Source organism: Mandrillus leucophaeus, unplaced genomic scaffold (assembly GCF_000951045.1).
Source record: "Mandrillus leucophaeus isolate KB7577 unplaced genomic scaffold, Mleu.le_1.0 Scaffold261, whole genome shotgun sequence".
Classification (NCBI taxonomy): domain Eukaryota; kingdom Metazoa; phylum Chordata; class Mammalia; order Primates; family Cercopithecidae; genus Mandrillus; species Mandrillus leucophaeus.
This window is the reverse complement of record NW_012102710.1, coordinates 3,261,729-3,281,137: the sequence shown is the minus strand read 5'-3', so window position 1 is coordinate 3,281,137 and position 19,409 is coordinate 3,261,729. Positions and strand designations below refer to the sequence as shown.

Here is a 19,409-nt window from a genome sequence, read left to right as displayed (position 1 = left end):
TTAGATTTTTGAGCTTTGGTTAAAAGTCATCCATATACATAAAAATGAGAAACTCTCATATTCCTCGTCTCTAAGGGCCTTTCTGGATCTAAAGTTCAGTTCTTCCAAGTTCAGTTCTACAGAGTTCAATTCTACAGAGTTCAGTTCTACCGAGTTCAGTTCTACTGAGAAACGCCATCACTGACTCAAATTTGAATGTGAACATGGAACGATATAGGTAAGACCAATTATTTAGAGAGAAGAAACGGTTTTCATGCAGACAAATTTTAAAACACACAAATAAAATTCTTACCACTCAAATTTTGGTAAACATTTTATAATTTATATATAAAATCTCAGTAAGAAACCATGTAAAATGACAGAAATATCCACCTGACATTGAGTCAAAATAAAAATAAAAAAAAAACCCATACACACTGAATGTAAATTTTAATTATAAAACAAGAATATGAACAAAACATTTAAAAATAATCTCAATTATTTGGCAACTCATCACATCATTTCAAGAGACAAATTTGATCGTAAGAAGTTTAATCTTATGAAAAACTGAAGTTGGACAGTTTGCTCATATGAGAGTTAAAACATGTTTAAAAAAACACCTGGCAATAAAGCCAGTTTCTATACTGAAACAACTGTGTATAAAACAACATAAAATCCTGAAACTGGATAGACAGGAGGGACCTAATCTTGAATGCATTTCTCTTCACTGAAAAAGACAATATGGAAAGAGTATTGGTAGAAGCTTCAGAACAGCACAGAGAAGGGGAATGAACACCAGCAGAGAGAGTTTCTGCTGCAGGTGACTGACGCAACTTTACCTGAACCAGAACCTGTTTTATGTCAATGGGGCTGGTAGTAAAGTCACAGATGCAAGTATAATCTAAAAACGTTACACTCTTAAAAAACAGAGCCACGACTGTGAACAGAAAAGCAATGGAGAAACTTTCTTTAGCTAAACTACTTTACTTGGATACATGCGAGTTTCTGCCAGATCATATTAAGATAGTTACAGGGCAGGCAGAGTCCTAAAAAATTTTCTACTAATGACTGCATAGCATTTAAAACCCTTTTTTATTTAAAAAAAAATAATAATAAAGTAAAATAAACAGATATATAGTAAAGTTCACAGATAAGTTTTCTCTGTAAAATAAATAGTGTTCATTGATTAGCATCATACATAGAGTAAAATACAACCTATTTTTACATGTTTATATACTATACACAGATTACCAGTAGGCAGCCTGGTGTCTGATGGGCTGGAGGGGTTTGCATTCATGATGTGTCACATTGGGAAATCCCAATTTTGAATGTTAAAATATACAACTACTTTGTTTTGAGTTCAGATACAAAGTAAACTTATTGTCCTTTATCTGAAATAAATGTACATAATATCTTCTATGAACAATAGTTTATAAAGCTGTTTAAAACATAACAAGAAAAAGCTTGCACCTAGGGACTTACAGCACATGCATATCTTTTTCCTGGTTAAAGAGAAGCCTATGGCCACCGAGGCATGTCTCTTTCCTCTCCACTGTGTTCCTCCATAAGCCTAGGGCAGCAGTGGTCAGGATTATCGCTTCGCTTTTTTCACAGGGGCTTCCTCCACCCTTTGCTGGCCTCTTGTTCGGGCCCCAGGAGGGCTGACTTCTCTCTTGCGCTTGATAGAAGGGGACAGCTGTGTCTTTGATCTGCATTAAGCAAAGTCAAGGCAATGGTGAGGTTTAAAAGCAGTTGCTTCAAATAACATGGGAGTTCCTTAAAAAAATGGAAGAGTTTTGAACTTGACAGCTAAGAAAAGAAAAACCCAGTAAAATTTATACACGAAAAGGAGCTATTTCGCGAAGAGCTCGAGCTAACTGGTTCTTTGCTGTCAAACTCACACACAAACACAGGACACTGGAAGAGAAGTGTGAAGCCTGTGCTCTGGTTCCAGCTCTACCACACTCTAGGTGCTGATGGTGCTCAAGTCCACTTCCTTCTCTGGGCCCTAGTTCTTTCATCTATAAAACAAAGACATCAACAGCAGGTCCCACCAATATAGAAACTGTTCTAAGTTCAAACAATTAGCAAGAACACAGCAGGATTTCAACTTAGGTTGGACCAAGTGCAAAATCATACTTTGTAGCACAGGATTACAGAAAATAGCTGTGTTAAAAAAGGCACAGGAATTTCAGAAGAACATTCTAACCAATCTCCCTGTAACCAGCATACCCTGTTGATACAGTCTGTGATTAAAATTATTTGTTGGAAACTCCAATTAATCATGTTACTGTCCAGGAGATGTATGAAGTAGTTCCTCTTGGGTCTCTGATGCTTTCAGGAGAAAATCATCCAGAGCATAGAACACAGAGCCTTTTTTTTTTTTTTTTTTGAGACGGAGTCTCTGTTGCCCAGGCTGGAGTGCAGTGGCCAGATCTCAGCTCACTGCAAGCTCCGCCTCCCGGGTTTACGCCATTCTCCCACCTCAGCCTCCCGAGTAGCTGGGACTACAGGCGCCTGCCACCTCGCCCGGCTGGTTTTTTGTATTTTTTAGCAGAGACGGGGTTTCACCCCGATGGTCTAGATCTCCTGACCTTGTGATCCACCCGTCTCGGCCTCCCACACAGAGCCTTTTATAATTCTGCCTTCTACTTGTGCACCATCTGGGACTGTAGTCCTGCACCTTCCACATCACAGAGCAAGATGCCCTATCTTTGGAATCCCCCACAGAGAAATGCGACTTTATTGACATGAAGACTTTAGGTCTTTACCACAGCATTTATCATTGTAATTTATCTGCTGTGTTTCTACAAGTTACAATCAATATTTTGTAACTACAAGTTACAATCAATATTTTAAAACAAGATATTAATAGGACACAACAGAAAATACCACTTGTATCACATCTACTAAATTTGACTCATGAAAATTTTGTTTCAGTTACAGTAGCAGGAATGTGAGCACCAGCTGTATTGCAAAACATTCTGATAGTGGGTTGTTGCCAAAAAAGTTTGAAAGTCTTATATACATGTATCTCTCCCATTAGACCCAATGATTTTCTAGGGCAGCTGCTGAGATTTATTCATTTTTCTAACTCCAGTGCCTAGAGAAATGCCCAAAACATGGCAAGCAGGCAGTAAATGTCCTGTCAATGAATAAAAGGCTTGGAAAACCAAAATTGCAGGAGACGGAGAAACGGGACTCTACTGATATGAAGACACGTCTTTCATTTATTGTTTGACAGCAAAAGTAAATAAACTCAAATTGAGTCAAAAATTGTTGCAGATGATGTGGTTCTGGCATGTGTTGACAATGACTGAAAATGTGTTTGTTGATAATCCGTTTCAAACCATTTCCATGGAAAGCCACCAGCCACTCAATGAATACCTCTTCAGTAAAGGTGCCGTGCGCAGCATTGTGCTGGGGGCCAAATGGCAGCTAACAGAAGCTCTGAGTCAGGCTGCTTCTCCCCAGCCATGTGAGCTTCGTAGCTTATCCAGGCCCTTCCAGTTCACCCAGAATGTGGTCTGTGACCAGGGGCACTGGTCACTGAGGAGCTTGTTGGAAATGCCAACTCACAGGCCCCACCCTAGACTTACAGACCCTGGATCTGCATTTTACAAAGAGCCTCAAGTGATTCGACTGCATGTTCAATTTTGAGTAGTATGCATGCAAACCTTCCTGAGATTCTGTCCCTCACATATAAAATAAAAGTAACGGTTACAATTCACTCAATGAGAGTTAAATGAGAGCATATTTGTGAAAGTGCCTAGCGCTATAGTTTGCTTTCGTTTCTAGAACGTGGGGAAAACAGCACATACATGCAAGTATGCTGTGAAGATGAAAATGTGGTAAGAGGTCAAAACGGTTTTTGTGTACAGTGAAGAGTCTTTTACTTTGGAATATGATAACGTATAGAAAATATGACAAGTTCCTATCTGAAGAAAGAAAGCTAGAGCTCAGAGGGGTAAATAAAAGGAATATACCAAACCAATGCTATGTGGCATCTCAAGTGCCCAGTACTGACCAGAAGCGCAGCAAGAAGAAGAGATGAAAACGGGCTGAAGCAGGATGGAAAGGATCTGACTTCTTGGAGGTGCTGGTGCACTCCTCACTAGCTCAAGCAAAGGCAAGAAAGGAAGGCTTAGGACCACCTCTGGGAGGCAGTAAGACTAGTAAGGCTGCAGTGAAAGGTGTAAGCTGGCAGGGGCTGTGCCTGAAAGAGGAAGCTTTATCACCTCATCACCTCTCCAATGCTCTACCTAGCACAGAAATGATTCTGGGCTGTTATATGCTTTACCACACTGCCTTGCCTTTGGTCTTGGCGGATGGGAGAAGGCAGATAAGGCTCATAGGTGTCAAGGACAAGCCTGTGTGGCAATCCACTGCGGCAAGGCCAGACTGGTGAGGCCACAGAGACACCTTCTGCAGCCCTTCCTATTCTTCTTGGAAACCAGTGATCCCCAAAAACAGTTATTTGGTGAGACAAAATCTTAAAGGAAATTAGGAAGAAAGCATTATTGCACCAAAAATAGTCTTAGGGGGTTAAAAATTACTTGAAGTGTAAGCAGGGACTTACCTTCCTAATGGGGGAGAGTTACTAACTTTTTCGCTGGTAGGTAACTTCTCTTTTGCTAATTTGTGGCGATTTCTAGGAGAAACTGTGTCTGGGCTGCCAAGTTTGGATGTTGCACGTGCAGATGGCTTGCTATGTTGCTTTCTGAAACAGATTATAGAAACACTGGGCAATGGTAGCACTGAATACTCCAGTCCCTGGAACTATTTAGGAAGTATGAGGCTCCTTGTGGGCAAGTCAGAACAATAGGAACTCAAATCAGAAAAATGGTTGGTTTTCCTGACCACTGCTGATAAGTCGTCGATCTTAATGTCATCTACAACTACCTCTGCTTGTGTGACACTATCTTTGCTCTTACTGTGCGTGGTATTTTATTGTGATTTAGAAAAGAGATGTATCTGTGAAAAATAGAAAATATACTGGCTGACAAAATAAAGATTACAAAAGAGCTCATCAGGGTAGAATAAAGGGCCAAGATTAATGACAGTACAATTCACGAAGCTAAGTGTTAAGGCCCAAGTAGTCAACTGCACAAGAATTTGATAAGGAATTCTGATTAACCAGTAAAAACTCTGAAAAAGGAACTTGTTTAGCTGGTGTGTTTTTCAATTTGAGGCTCAGTAATGAGGATGCACACTGAAGAAAAATATCCAGAAAATAAGGTAAAACAGTCCTCTTCTGGATTCATTAGACCACACTTAGTATACAGAGTTTGCTTCTTTCTCTTTCCTTCCTTTCCCTTCCTTCCTTTCTCTTTCCTTTCCTTTCTCTCTCTCTCTCTTTCTTTTGAGAAAGAGCCTCGCTCTGTCACCCAGGCTGGAGTGCAGTGCTACAATCTCTTTTCACTGCAACATCCACCTCCTGGGTTCAAGCAATTCTCCTGCCTTAGCTTCCCAAATAGCTGGGATTATAGGAGTCTGCCATGACGCTCGGCTATTTTTTGTTCTTTTAGATGAGGTTTCACCATGTTGGCCAGGCTGGTCTTGAACTCCTGGCCTCAAGTGATCCACCAGCCTTGGACTCCCAAACTGCTGGGATTACAGGCATGAGCCACAGTGCGTGGCCTCTTTTGTTTTTTATTAATTTTTTTTTTTTTTTTTTTTAAGACACAGCGTCTTGTTATGTTGCTTAGGCTGGTCTCGAACTCCCAGCCTCAAGCGGTCTTCCTGCCTCAGCCTCCTGAGTAACTGGGATTACAGGCATGAGCCACTGCGCCCAGCTGCATATTTGCATCTAAAAGAGGATAAAGGTAATTGAGGAGCACAAACAGGGATGATGAAAGGGCTCAAGAAGCAAGCAGAGAAGACCTGGAAGCTGCCCTCAAATATGTAAGGGAAAATTAGACAGAAGGTTCTGAAAGTAGAACTAGAATCAAGAGTAGAAGCCATAGGGAGGCCGGCTTCTACTGAACACAAGTCAGAGAATGCTGAGGAGGATGTGGCCACTGAGGTCCATGCAAAAGCAGGAAGACCCTTTCAGAGGAGATGCAGGTGCAGTGACTCAGGCATGACTGGCTAGTGGTACTACATGATCACTAAGAGCCCACCCAACCCAGACAATTTGTGAAATTATGAAAACATCAGAGCCCTGGGACTGATCAACCAATGCCAAGGAATCCAAACTAGAGAGAAAAGAACTCATTTGTAAATCAAAAGTTTATATTATAAAGTGCACGAAGAAGAACTTTAATAATCCAAGTGATTACAGAACCAGATACATCAAATAAGATTTTTAAAGAATTTATAGAAGGCAAATCGGACAGCAATTTCTAGACACTCACTGGACGGCTAGAAGGCCTATGGAACGTTCTCTGAGTTGAGCCCTACTTTCCACAACGGTTTTAGAGGGAAGCAGTAATTCTGGTGGGATGGATGCTATACCCAAATGCATGGGTTTTGGGCTCCAGCACCCTCACCCTCTCCTAGCAGCAGCAATTTGGATTCTGTGACTTCTTTTCTATTTATCTGAGTTGTTCCACCTAAAAAAACAAATATGAGACCACCTTATAACTTTCGCCGTGTGAGCTTCTAGAATCCTTTGGCTCTAAAATCTGATTCTTTGAGAAATCAAACCATGGCACAAATGGCTAATAATGTGTTAAGTTTGGAGGAATTAGAAACAAGTTGATTTTAAGTTTTTTTTTGAGATGGAGTCTCACTCTGTCACCCAGGCTGGAGTGCAATGGCGTGATCTCGGCTTACTGCAACCTCCGCCTCCCGAGTTCAACTGATTCTCCTGCCTCAGCCTCCCGAGTAGCTGGGATTACAGGCACATGCCACCACGCCTGGCTGATTTTTTATATTTTTAGTAGAGACAGGGTTTTACCATATTGACCAGGCTGGTCTCGAACTCCTGACCTCATGATCCGCTGGCCTCAGCCTCCCAAAGTGCTGGGATTACAGGTGTAAGCCACTGCACCCAGCCCTGATTTTAAGTCTTTATGTAAACACAAGATACTATCATATTATGGTGTTATCATATTAGTGTTATTTTTGAAATAAATCTTATTAGTGTTATTTTTGAAATAAATCTTCCTGAACTTTTTGATCTTGAATAATGAAATTAAATAAGATGATACCAAGATTAACACCTTATAAATCACATTAATTAAAAATTTAAAAAATATACATTTTTTCAGAGACAGAGTCTCACTGTCACCCAGGCTACGGTGCAGTGGTGTGATCACAGCTCACTGCAGCCTCAACCTCCTGGGCTCAAGCGATCCTCCCATTTCAGCCTCCCAAGCAGCTGGGACTACAGGCTCATGCCACCACGCCCAGCTAATTTTCAAGATTTTTTTGTAGAGATGGGGTCTCCCTGTGTTGCCCAGGCTGGTCTCAAACTCCTGGGCTCAAGTGATTCTCCCATCTTCGTCTCCCAGAGTGTTGGGATTACAAGCATGAGCTACCATGCTCAGCCTGGAAAATATTCATGTTTGGGAAAATTATTAACGGTTAGGATGAGACTACACAGTTATGTACCATTTCTCAAATGTGCCATGGGAAAAGGAATACTGGATGAACAGTTATAATGATATAGGCCAACAACAGAAAAGGGGTATCAGCAAATAATGCTTGTTTAAACAAAGTTCAACCGGCTTCTTTCCTTTAGGAGTTTGCCAAACCCTTTTTTTTTTGAGATGGAGTCTCGCTGTATCACCAGGCTGGAGTGCAGTGGAGCCATCTCGGCTCACGGCAACCTCCGCCTCCCAGGTTTAAGCGATTCCCCTGCCTCAGCCTCCCGAGTAGCTGGGACTACAGGCGCGAGCCACCATGCCTGGCTAATTTTTTGCATTTTAGTACAGACAGGGTTTCACTGTGTTGGCCAGGATGGTCTCGATCTCCTGACCTCATGATTCACCCACCTTGGCCTCCCAAAGTGCTGGGATTACAGGCGTGAGCCACTGCGCCGAGCCCTGGAGTTTGCCAAACCCTCAATGTTTTAATGAACATGTAACTGAGAAGGAGAGAGAATTCACTGTCATTCCCAAACTCATCTGACCATGGTACTCTTTTTCTTAGAGGTTTCTGGCTATGATAGGGCTTGAGAGAACACATTTTGGGAAATATATGAAATTATGTACCTCAAAATTGGTCAAATTTGGGCACTTTCCTATGATCAACCTATTGCATAGCACTGGTGAGATGCATGTGATGACGGCGGTGCATGGGCCTGGTTCCTCCTGCTTTCTGGGTTGAAATAAGTATGCTGAGAGCAGGGATGATGTTTTATGTATGTCCATATTCATGAATGGTGCTCAATACGACGTCTGAAGGATGGTAGATGCTCAAAAAATATTTGTAAAGAATTGAATGGGTTCCACCAAATAGACGTTTAAAACCTGGTAAAGACTCTGAAGCAATCCCCTAAAATGGTTTAGGACAGAAAATGTGTTCTCCAAGAACTATGTGCCCACTAACAATAAAAATGAAAGGGAAACACTTCCACTGAAGTATGAATGATTCAGTTCAAAGAGAATCCCAGGAAACCCAGAGCAGTTTTCAGATGAAGAAGCTGGTGAAGGTCTCTGGCAGCTCTGTGCTGCCCCCATTACCTCTGAGCCTCTGATCTGGTGGTGGATCTTGTGGTGGCTCCTGAAGGCTCATCCTCTTCCTCTTCTTCCTCTTCCTCATCAGACTCCTGCTCTTTCTTGTCCTCTGCTGGTTCAGAAACTGATTTCTGGCGTTTTCTTTCTGGCTCTGAGGATTCTGTTCAAATAGAAGGGTAACACCTGGATTATACAATTCCCAAAGATCCAAGGGAGAGAGTCATGGAGTTTAGAACTTAGGATATTAGGGACTTGGAGGCAGAGAAGTGGTTTTCCACTTCCTTTTTGTTTCAGCACTTGCAGATCACAACTGTTTAACTTAATCTCAAACACATTTGGATAGTTTACATATGCAGTTCACAGCCAGCATTCATAAAAAATTCACATGTACTCAGAAAAGCATCTGGGATGTACCATTTCTGACATGGGATTAGACCTATTTCACACATATTTATGTAATATTAATATTAGCCGTATCCCATTGGATTTTTCCTCATTCAAAGAAAAACTCTTAAAAAAGGTGATTTTGAAACAATAAGACTTATTAAGAATTTGCTAGAAGCATACCTGCATCATCTGACACAGTAAGAGAACGTTTGGGTTTTCTTCCTCTCCGACGCACACTTGCTACTGTTTTTTCTTCACCATCATCCTAGAAGCAATAAAATTAAAGTTCAAAGGGTGGTCAGTTGAGCATTTAAGTTGATTTGTAAACATATCTTGATAAGAAATTTAACACTTACATTGCTTATACTTCTTTCTTGTAGGTTAGCTGTTTCTTTATTGGATTCATCTTTAAGAAAAGGAAATCTCTGCATTAATATTTTATTACTGTAAATTTAAATTTCAACAGTCAGTCTGGCTTATCTGTGTATCAGTATTAATTAATACACTGTTATACACTTATTATTTTGTTATCAGTCAAGCAAAGATAGAATCAGAATACCTAGCAGAGATCACACTGGACTGTGAGTTACAAAACCTAAGTTTTCATTTCAGGTTTTATTTTATTTGCTGACCCTCAGTTTTTTTCAGCTACAAAATAGGAAGTTGGATTAGACTACTTTTTTTTTCTAAGACAGAGTTTCACTCAGTCACTCAGGCTGGAGTGCAGTGGCGTGATCTTGGCTCACTGCAGCCTCCGCCTCCTGGGTTCAAGCAATTCTCCTGCCTCAGCCTCCCGAGTAGCTGGGATTACAGGTGCCAACCACCACACCCAGCTAGTTTTTTGTATTTTTAGTAGAGACAGGGTTTCACCATGTTGGCCAGGCTAGTCTTGAACTGCTGACCTCGGGTGATCCACCCGTCTCGGCCTCCCAAAGTGCTGGGATTACAGGCCTCTGAGCCACCACGCCTGGCTGGGTTAGACTACTTTTATGATCCCTTTCAGCTTAAATGTTCTGACCCCAAAGAAAGAATAAAAAAGGGGCATATAAGGAGCCCACAAGATGTACCAGTAACTGCAAGTTGGAATGATATACAGGCAGAGCATCCCTAATCTGACGATCCAAAATTTAAAATGTTCTAGAATCCAAAACTTTTTGAGCACCAACATGACCCTCAAAGGAAATGCCACTGGAGCATTCTGAATTCTGATTAGGAATGCTCAACTGGGAAATGCAAATATTCCAAAATCTGAATAAATTCAAAATCTGAAACACTTCTGATGTCCTAGGCATTTCGAATAAGGATATATAACTGGTACTTTTATTTTTATGAGACAGGGTCTTGCTCTGTTGCCCAGGCTAGAGTGCAGTGGTGCAATCATAGTTTACTGCAGCCTCCAACTCCTGGGCTCCAGTGATTCTCCTGTGGAGGCCTCGGAAAGTGCTGAGATTACAGGTGTCAGCCACCACGCTTGGCTAATATGGACTTTTCAATTTCAATGTAGCTCTACAAGTATTATGATCCTAGCTTATAGTCTGAACAAACCAGGCTTGAGTAACTTGATTTATGTAATTTGTTCAGAGTCACATAACTAACAAGTAGAGTGACAGGTAGAAATCTTTTGACTCCAAAGACATCATGGTAGTTAAAAAAGTACATCTTATGACCTGTTTGTAGGGTGCGTACATACATTCTTTATGCATTTGCTTTCTGCAGATGTTACAATTTTCTGAGACTGTTTCATGGTAAGAAAAGTAAAGATTAGTTCAATGCACTAGTTGAAGCTGAGATTATGGGGATGTTCATCAGGCACTCAAAAACTCAAAGGTACTTCTTTTTGGTGACTGTAGTAGTCATCGTTTTTTGCAGGTTTAAAATACCAATGAAAATGAAAAAGTTAACCCAATAGAAAGGTCAACAAAGAGGACTGTCTTAAAATGGTCATCATTTTACCCTCATTCAGAAAACATTCTGAATCACACAGCTTTAATTAGCGTCCTTAAAGGGCACTCAAGTTACAAAGATTTCTTCTTGTATGGATTCAAAATACTACAAAATTATTAATACAAACTGGTGAAGACCAAATGTGCAGAATCTCCTCCCTCTTTTAAAAAACAAACAAACCTTAATTTACCAAGACACATGAAAAAATGAAGTACCATCACACATAAATGTGGAAAAAATTTTATATTACCTATTTGCTTTATTTGCTGATCAGAATATATACTTTATCGATCTGACCATGCTATTTATTTGATACAAAATAGCTGTCACATTAACCTTTGTTGTTGATATCAGCACTTCAAAGCTCACTAATGGCTCCTCTTGCTTTTATGTAAAAAATTTTAGACCACAAAATGGATACACACACATTGCAAAAAATATCTGGAAAATGCATGCAATAGTGACAAATAATATGGAATGCTCCCATTATTCCACCCTCCAGAGCTAATCATTATCAACATTTTGGAATATATTTTTCTCCTTGGAATGAGGAGAAAAAGAGTCAAAACAATTTCAATTCTTGAGTCCTGGACTCTGTAAGTCAGTAGTCTCTCCCAGATACAAGGACAACTATTTTTACCAAGGGGGCCACCCACTTCAATGAGAAGCAGAATGGAAGTCCCAAACGTTCTCCAAGAGCCAGCCTCTCCTGCCCCTCCCTCAGATCACACACAGAGGAATGCTATAGGTACATACCTGTTGGCATTACTTTCAGTTTGCTGCTAGGTGGAGATTGTTCTACCTATGTTTAAATAAACAACAACAAAAAAATTAAAATCAGCAGTTTATAATCATCACATAGAAATGCAATCAATGATATAAAAGTGGTATAGGATCTTTATTTACATAGGCATATTTGAGACCTATTTTCTATAATTAAGTATACCTAGCCAAACATGGATGCCTGAGCTTCTAAATACAGACTTTCCAATAAGTAACTTCCCTTTTGCAACGCTAGAGGATGAGAAGTGAGGCAATGCAGCATGGCCACTGTGGTTAATATTCCCCAAGACAAACCATTTTACATGCTGGTAAATGCATTCACATGTGCTTATCTGGTTTTGTCTTATAATAATTCTATGAGATAAGTACTGCAGGCATCATACCACTTTACATTCAAGGAAACTGAGTCACCAGAGGGTCCATGACTGACCCTAAGTCACAGGTCTCGGGGTAAGTGGCAAAACTGAGGCTTGAATCCCATGTTCTTTTGTTAGGTCAGTGAACACATGTCTGTTCTCCTTATAATGCTCTTCTTATAATAATCCATTGAAATGCATGCGATGGAATCCTGATACAATGATTTTGGTGGGTATATACATCAGGGTCAAAGATAAAGAACGTTCAAACATAAAATATCACTGAGGATTTTCCTGCACTGAAATCAGTGTATATTTTAGGCCAAAAAGAATTCCATAGAAAGTAGTAAGATGGCAAGACAACTCACAAGTCTCTCTAAAGAAGCCACTATCTCAAAATCATATAAAATAGCTAATTTGTGTATTTTAACCACCGGTAGCCGCAGGAAGATAAATCCCTAGATAATTTTTAAATAATCAAACTCATGAGTTAGAATGGAATAAGAATGAAGAACAACTAATATAACTCTGTTTACACAAAGATAGTAGTAATCAAAATATCTGAATGGTTACTCAGTATTTTATTTAAGAAACTCTTTTAAAGCTTTTCAAGTACTTAAAAAATAAAGTTCAAAATACTAGATAGTGCATTATACCCTTTTCAGGTTAAGAGCAAGTATTTGAAATTGTCATGTTTTGCAATTACTTACAGTGGCAATGCCAGTATCTGTTTTGGAGTCGTCTTCTAAAAAAAAAAAAAATTCTCTTAGAAAATCGGTTTGAAAATTTCTTGTGTGTGAACTGAAAACACACCAAGTACCTACTCATTTTTAACGTTGTTTCTACAGGGTATTTGCGAGGTCTTCCTCTTTTCCTTTTAATAATTATTGGCTGATCTTCCTAAGGGGGAAATAAAAAACAACAGCAATTAAAAAAAAATTTAATCCTTTATTATACAAAGTTTTCTCGAAAATCAGACTTAGAGTTCCTGTCTAAGAGAGCTCAAATCCTAGCTTTGTCACTTTAAAAATATGTGATGTAGGGCTTAGTGTTTTATTTACTTATCTCACTGTAGTTCCTTCAACCTGATAAATATCACTAACTGTCATAAATTAAAGGAGCCGTGATGATTTTGAGACAATGAAGTAATCAAAGTGTTACCTTTTACTTCTGTAATAAATATGTATGTCCATTTAATTGGGATTTAGCCCAAGTTAGTTGTGACCAAATGGTAACCCTTATAAAAAATAAAGGAGTCCACTGAATATATCATACATACAGAAGTGAGAACAACGACGAAAGATTTAAAATGGGCAAACTTGACGATGGTTATCTAGATCTGGCTAGTGCACAGGCTGTGTCTCTTGATTTATGGTGCTCAGTCTCAAGCCACTGCAATTCTCTGCTCCACGGGCTCCCCTGAAAATCTATGGGTTACAGTGGGCAGGGCTGGGATGCTGTCTGTGCCTGCAGCCTCCAGGAATCCATGACCTTGCCTCATGAACTAGGTCCCCTAGAGTATTCCCTGCATGCCTTCTGCACAACCTGCTGCTGTTCCCATTTCATCCTAGCTGGACTCCATGGCTCAGACAGCCTCCAATGTTAGGCCAGGAACCTGACGTTGACACTGATGTAGAGCACTGAGCTGATCCTTTCTGGCTATGACATAAGTGGGTCTCATACAAATGTTTTGAAGAAACAAAGATGAAGACAACAAAATTAATCAAAATGACACTGATAAAATGCACTGTATGAAATGGTGCCCCATTGCACTAAAAAAACCCCGAGCTCCTTCAAAGTACTTAAGAAAAACTCAAGGTAACAGTATTTAATGAATTTAATTTGGTTTTAGTGCTTAAATAATTGTGAACAAATAAATATGAAAAGCACATCTCACCTCCTGAGATTTTATGGTGTCATCATCGTTCTGCTCTGGCTTTTCACCAGTAGTTTCACTGCTGCTATATTCATCTGTAGAAAAGGAAGAGCTTTGTCCACTGCTAGTGACCACGGTCAGCCTTCCCCATCTTTACCCAAGTGACCTACATAGCTGCAGCCACACATGAACACACACTCCATTTTCATGTTTCTACCATCAAAATTAGTAAGCCTGAGTTGGGGTGACTAGTAAACAGCACATTTTGGGTATAGCAGGATCCAAATTAAAAATGATCCCTAATCTTAAGCATGAGGCACTTTATTATACACGGAAAGTAAATGAACAGAATAGATGTTTCGGTTGCTGAGAGATACGATGGCTGCTTTGAAGGTTCAGTCAATTTACCTAAGCAGATGTTTTACTCACCTTTTTCTTCCATGACCCTTGAGGCAGTGCTATTCGTCTCAGAACTGGTTTTAGATAATTCTTCCAAATCTCTGGAGTTCTCTTCCTATAGAGAAGTTGAAAAAGACCAGAAGCTTCTTCAAACTGAAGCCTTCATCCATTCATCCTCCCCACCCAAGTATGCCTTTCTATTTCAAAAAAAACTCCCTCTTTTTTAGGATAGTTTTTTGGAAAATGTTTTTGAAATGTAACTATTATTGCTGCTAGTGAGACTATAAAAAAAAAAATTCTGAGAACAGAAAAGCATGAGATAAGTTTCAAGTATAAAATATCAAGGCCATTTTCTTTCCTGCAAAATAGAAATTGCTCTTCTCCTCCCTCCGCTTGGATTTTGTCTTTTTAAGACAAACTCCAAAGGAAAAATGGACAGATATTGGCAACAGATATTTATCTTTGTGGGGTGATGGAGGGGGCAGATGTGGGGAAGCAATAATTTGGGAGGTGCCAAAGGGAATTTATGGGTATCCAGATGGGCTGAATTGGAGCAGTGATCTTTCAGCAATTAAATTATCCCCCCGTAGTAGCAAGAAAGTTCTCAGCATGAAATGCCAAATCGTTTATACTATAATACTAATACAGTATATAAACAAAAATATATAAAGTAGAATAAGATCAAGATGAAATAGGAAACTAAAGTAAGCATTAATTTTACTTTAATGGCCCATTATAAACAACTGTAAATCCTCATTTCCATTAATTTTAATTTTACTTATTTTTGAGTAGAAATATATTCTCGTGGTTCAAAATTTAAAGGGATCTATAATGAAATGCCCTCACCCCCGACTTCCCTACTTGGAAGAATTCAATGTCATTGGGTTTTGATATAGCCTTTCAGGGACTGGAAGGGGATGGATATAAAAGCAAATCCACATTTCACAGTCTTCTGAAACACTGGAATTTCTGACCCACTTCATGTCAGATATGATTAGATCTTCATTCTTTTTTACCTAACAATGAGGATGACACAGAGCTTCTGTTACTTCTTAGTAAAAGAAGTGTCAGTTCAGCCATTTCTCTTGTTATTTGTTTGTATCTGCATTACAAATACTCTCTGTGTCTTATGGGGTTTTTTGTTGTGGTTATTTTTGCAGAAATCTCAAACCAGTGTCTGTTTTGGGAGGGTCAGTTTAATTAAAACGAGGTAAACAAACTCTGCAAATTCATTTAGTTGAGCATCTGTAAGCTATTAAGTCATAAAATGCTGAAAGTGAACAAATAAGTGAGGGTCTCAATGTCAAGTCCTCTGTGTTGTGGGACTCCCAGTTTCCCTTAAGGTACTCTGACAATACTACATAACTAGGTCCAAGACATGCGATTACAATACAAGACTAACAGGTGACGTCAGAGGAGAGCTCACTTTCAGTGATAGCATCAGGGCCAATCTACACAGTAAATATTAGTAGAGATTAATTTTTAAGATTTTTAGATAAAAGGCATATATAAATGGTAGTTCTACCATTTCTTCTCATATTCTGAGGGCTTGTGGTACCTTGGGAGAGTGCTAATTTAGAGGATGGAAGGTCCACTCACTTGGGAAAGCCAAGGAGAAACTTATTTGCTCTGACCTTATCAACACATCAACATTGAGGCTTCACTGAGACCCTCATGCTGCACTGCCATTTTCAGCGCAGGACCTCTTCAAGTGCTCTGTGTGTGTGTGTGTGTGAGAGTGTGTGTGTGTGTGTGTGTTGGAGCGGGTTTAGGAGCAGGCAGAAGTGTTTGAGGTCTTCTCCCTCATTTCAGCCAGAACATCTACACTTATATCTGTTTCATATAGCGGGGGCTGAAGATTTCCTGCACAAAAGTCTTCAAACCACTGGATGAACTGCATTTCTGTTTCTGAATTGGCTCTTTCAGAACCAACACTTGGTCCTGTAAGCACTTAATCAGATCCCGATGACATGCATGCAACTCACTTTTTATTTCCTGCTTTTATTTTTCCAGTGCCTGGAATTTTTTCACTTACTCAATTTTGGTCTTCTTTTGGTCTTCCTATACACATTTCAGGATAATGACTTTATTGCTTTTATAAAATGGTACATATTTACTACACAGAAAACTTTAACAGAAATGATGAAATCACTCCCAATTTACTGTCCAAAAATTACTATTAAGATGACATCAAATAAATGCTATTGCAGACAGCTTTCCATGTAAGAAAGGATTCTTTTGTAGTAACTGAAAATACCGTGTCTATAAAACTGCTTAATGAAAATAGTTACATTAGATTTTATTTAAATTTAACATTAAAAAATCATGAAATTTAAGAGAAAATAAAACAATACCCCTTCAATCTACTTTTCTTCAAATTTAGAAGTATCGTCTCAGGATTTTTGATTTTGGACAGGGCAGGGTAAGGCATAGCTTAAGAGCCTGTTTCTTCCTTTGGTCACAACCAACTAAAATTCATGACAATATGCCACTTTCCCTCTTAGGTTATTAAATCTTTTCCTACTTTTTATTTAGTTCTTCAGTTACTGGGGGAAAAAAGAGACCAAAGTCTGGTTTTAGAGAACTGGAAATCAGTTCTCTAAATTAGGGAAAGAGAGAGGAAAAGATGGAACTAGTTTAGACAGACAATGAGAAATTTTAGAGTACTGAGCCTCAGAAATGGAAGAACACCCAAGAGGTATCTAGTAGGGAATGAAAAAATCTGGGCCTACAACAAAAGAGACAGCACAGCACAAATAAAAATTTGTGAGGAGGTTCTGTGAGTCATAAGATGATAATAAGACCACAGGAAAAAAGGCAATGGGTAAGGCCAATCCTTAGAGTACCCAGATTTTAAAGGTAGGAGGTGATATGGTTTGGCTGCGACCCCACTCAAATCTCATTTTGAATTACAGGTCCCATCATCCCCACTTGTAGTGGGAAGGATGCAGTGGGAGGTAATTGAATCAGGGGGGCAGGTTTGTCCTGTGCTGTTCTCCTGACAGTGAATAACTCTCATGAGACCTGATGTTTTTATAAAGAGGAGTTCCCCTGAGCATGCCCTCTTGCCTGTCGTTATGTTAAGACGTGACTTTGCTCCTGCTTTGCCTTCCACCATGATTGTGAGGCCTCCCCAGCCATGTGGAACTGTGAGTCAATTAAACCTCTTTCCTTTATAAATTACCCAGTCTCAGGTATGTCTTTATTAGCAGCATGAGAACAGACCAATACAGGAGGTAAGCTAGAGAGTAAAGTACTAATATTTAAATATATGTGACTGTATTTCAATATTTTGGTGCAAGTATATCTGTGATAAAGCACATTCTACTTTGGAAGAAAACATTTAGACACCTTAAGAAATCAATACTACTGAACAAAAACCTAAGCAATGTTATATTTAAATTGTAATAAGACAATCTTGCAGTTTAAGAATTATAAAGTGCAACATTTGATTTTGGGGAGGAGACTAAAAATATACACCTTTTATAATAAAGTGATTATTATTAGAGACATATAAAGGGGGATACTAAAATGAAAACAATATTATAATAAGTATTCACAATGCTGTAATTAGGCCTCCCTACCCCCACCCACAACTTTAATATGTGGAAAAAATACCTTTGTGTCATGTGGCTCAGTTTCGGAACACTGCCTTTGTGCTGTTTCTATTCTGGAATCCAGGACATCTGGATTATCATCTGTAAATCAGTTTAGACAGAATCACAAATGAACAAAAGCTAAATGAAAAATGAAATACATAGTTCTATTTTAAGACTGTTTGAGCCTTCTTTCTTAGGCCTGTGATACAGAGAAGCCAAAAGTTACTCTATATTTATAATATCATGTGATATGAGCACTGAACACTTGCCTTTTGCCCTGGCAAAGTAAAAATAAAACAAAACACAAAAATCCCCATATGTTCACATGACACCAATGAAGTAGTGGGTTCTGTGGGAAGGGCTTAGTGTATAGTTTCCAGAGATACTTTAACTTTCTAAATGAGTTACCACGTAAGAGGTATAGCATAGTAATTGAGACCATGGGCTTTGGAATCAGATTTATGTGGTGAAGATAAAATCGTAATGTTTCAGAACCTTAATCTCTTTATTTATAAGATGACAACACCACCTAACTTACAAGTTTATTGTAAAGATTAAATGGGAATGTGTATAATGTACCATAGATAGTACCTGAATACATCAGGAACTCATTAAATTGCTACCAAATAATATAAAATATAAATATTTCATTCTTCACTCTTCATTCTTTCTCATGTAGTCATTCAATAAGTATTGAACTTCTCCTTTATGTCAAGTATTAAAGGTCAGTGCACTGTTCAACATGATAGTCACTAACCACAAGTGGCTACTGAAATATAAAATAATTTAAAAACAATTAAAAATTCAGTCTTTTGTTTCTACTGACCACTCTCAAGTGCTCAACAGTGACATGTGGCTAGTAGCTTCTGTATTAGACAAAATGAATGTACAACACTTCTATTACTGTTGTTCTACTAGAGGGCACCATTACAGACCATGAGAAAATCAATAGTATGAAGCACAGAAGGCGTGTTAGAGGCACTTTGGGACTAAAGTGCTTCACTAGCTCTGTAGGGCATCTGCTTATGATACAAAATACAGACTGCAGTGGCACCTGGCTGGGCCCCGGGGTGTGGTTCCAGAGAGAGTCTATCTTTGAGATCCAGGGGTTGGGTCTTCTGCAGGAAACAATCTAGTTTCTAGACTGAGGTCCAGAAAGGACCCTGGAGGTATCAAGCCAGTCTAGAAACAAATTAGCCTCAAGACTTGTGAAGTAGACAGTTACTATCCTCAAAAATTCTCTATGTTTTTGGCTCACTCTTTTGGATATAAAAATAATATGATTTTTCACAGATGTCTAAAACAGAAACATATATAAATACCCAGTTCATCTTCTGAAGAGAGATAATGCTTCTTTCTTTTTCTTTTAGGCATATGCCTTTCTTCCTCTTCAACCTGGAATTAAGAATGACTACATCAAAGGCCATAGAATCTTGATTCAAATAAACTGAAATGGGGGCAC

At 39.1% G+C, this 19,409-nt stretch overlaps 1 protein-coding gene across 1 annotated transcript in view; it reads right to left on the bottom strand.

Moving 5' to 3' along the window:
- Positions 1-300: 300 nt before the first annotated feature.
- Positions 301-19,409, bottom strand: part of BOD1L1 (biorientation of chromosomes in cell division 1-like 1) — a 59,154-nt gene continuing 40,045 nt past the window's right edge. The window contains exons 17-28 of the mRNA XM_011984136.1: positions 19,270-19,342; positions 17,967-18,046; positions 14,379-14,463; positions 13,971-14,044; positions 12,898-12,973; positions 12,784-12,818; positions 11,691-11,736; positions 9,347-9,396; positions 9,171-9,255; positions 8,610-8,763; positions 4,559-4,699; positions 301-1,688 (exon numbers count right to left, since the gene is read on the bottom strand). Coding sequence (XP_011839526.1) covers positions 1,571-1,688; positions 4,559-4,699; positions 8,610-8,763; positions 9,171-9,255; positions 9,347-9,396; positions 11,691-11,736; positions 12,784-12,818; positions 12,898-12,973; positions 13,971-14,044; positions 14,379-14,463; positions 17,967-18,046; positions 19,270-19,342 — 1,017 coding nt within the window. The 3' untranslated portion in view covers positions 301-1,570. The remainder of the gene's footprint in view (positions 1,689-4,558; positions 4,700-8,609; positions 8,764-9,170; positions 9,256-9,346; positions 9,397-11,690; positions 11,737-12,783; positions 12,819-12,897; positions 12,974-13,970; positions 14,045-14,378; positions 14,464-17,966; positions 18,047-19,269; positions 19,343-19,409) is intronic.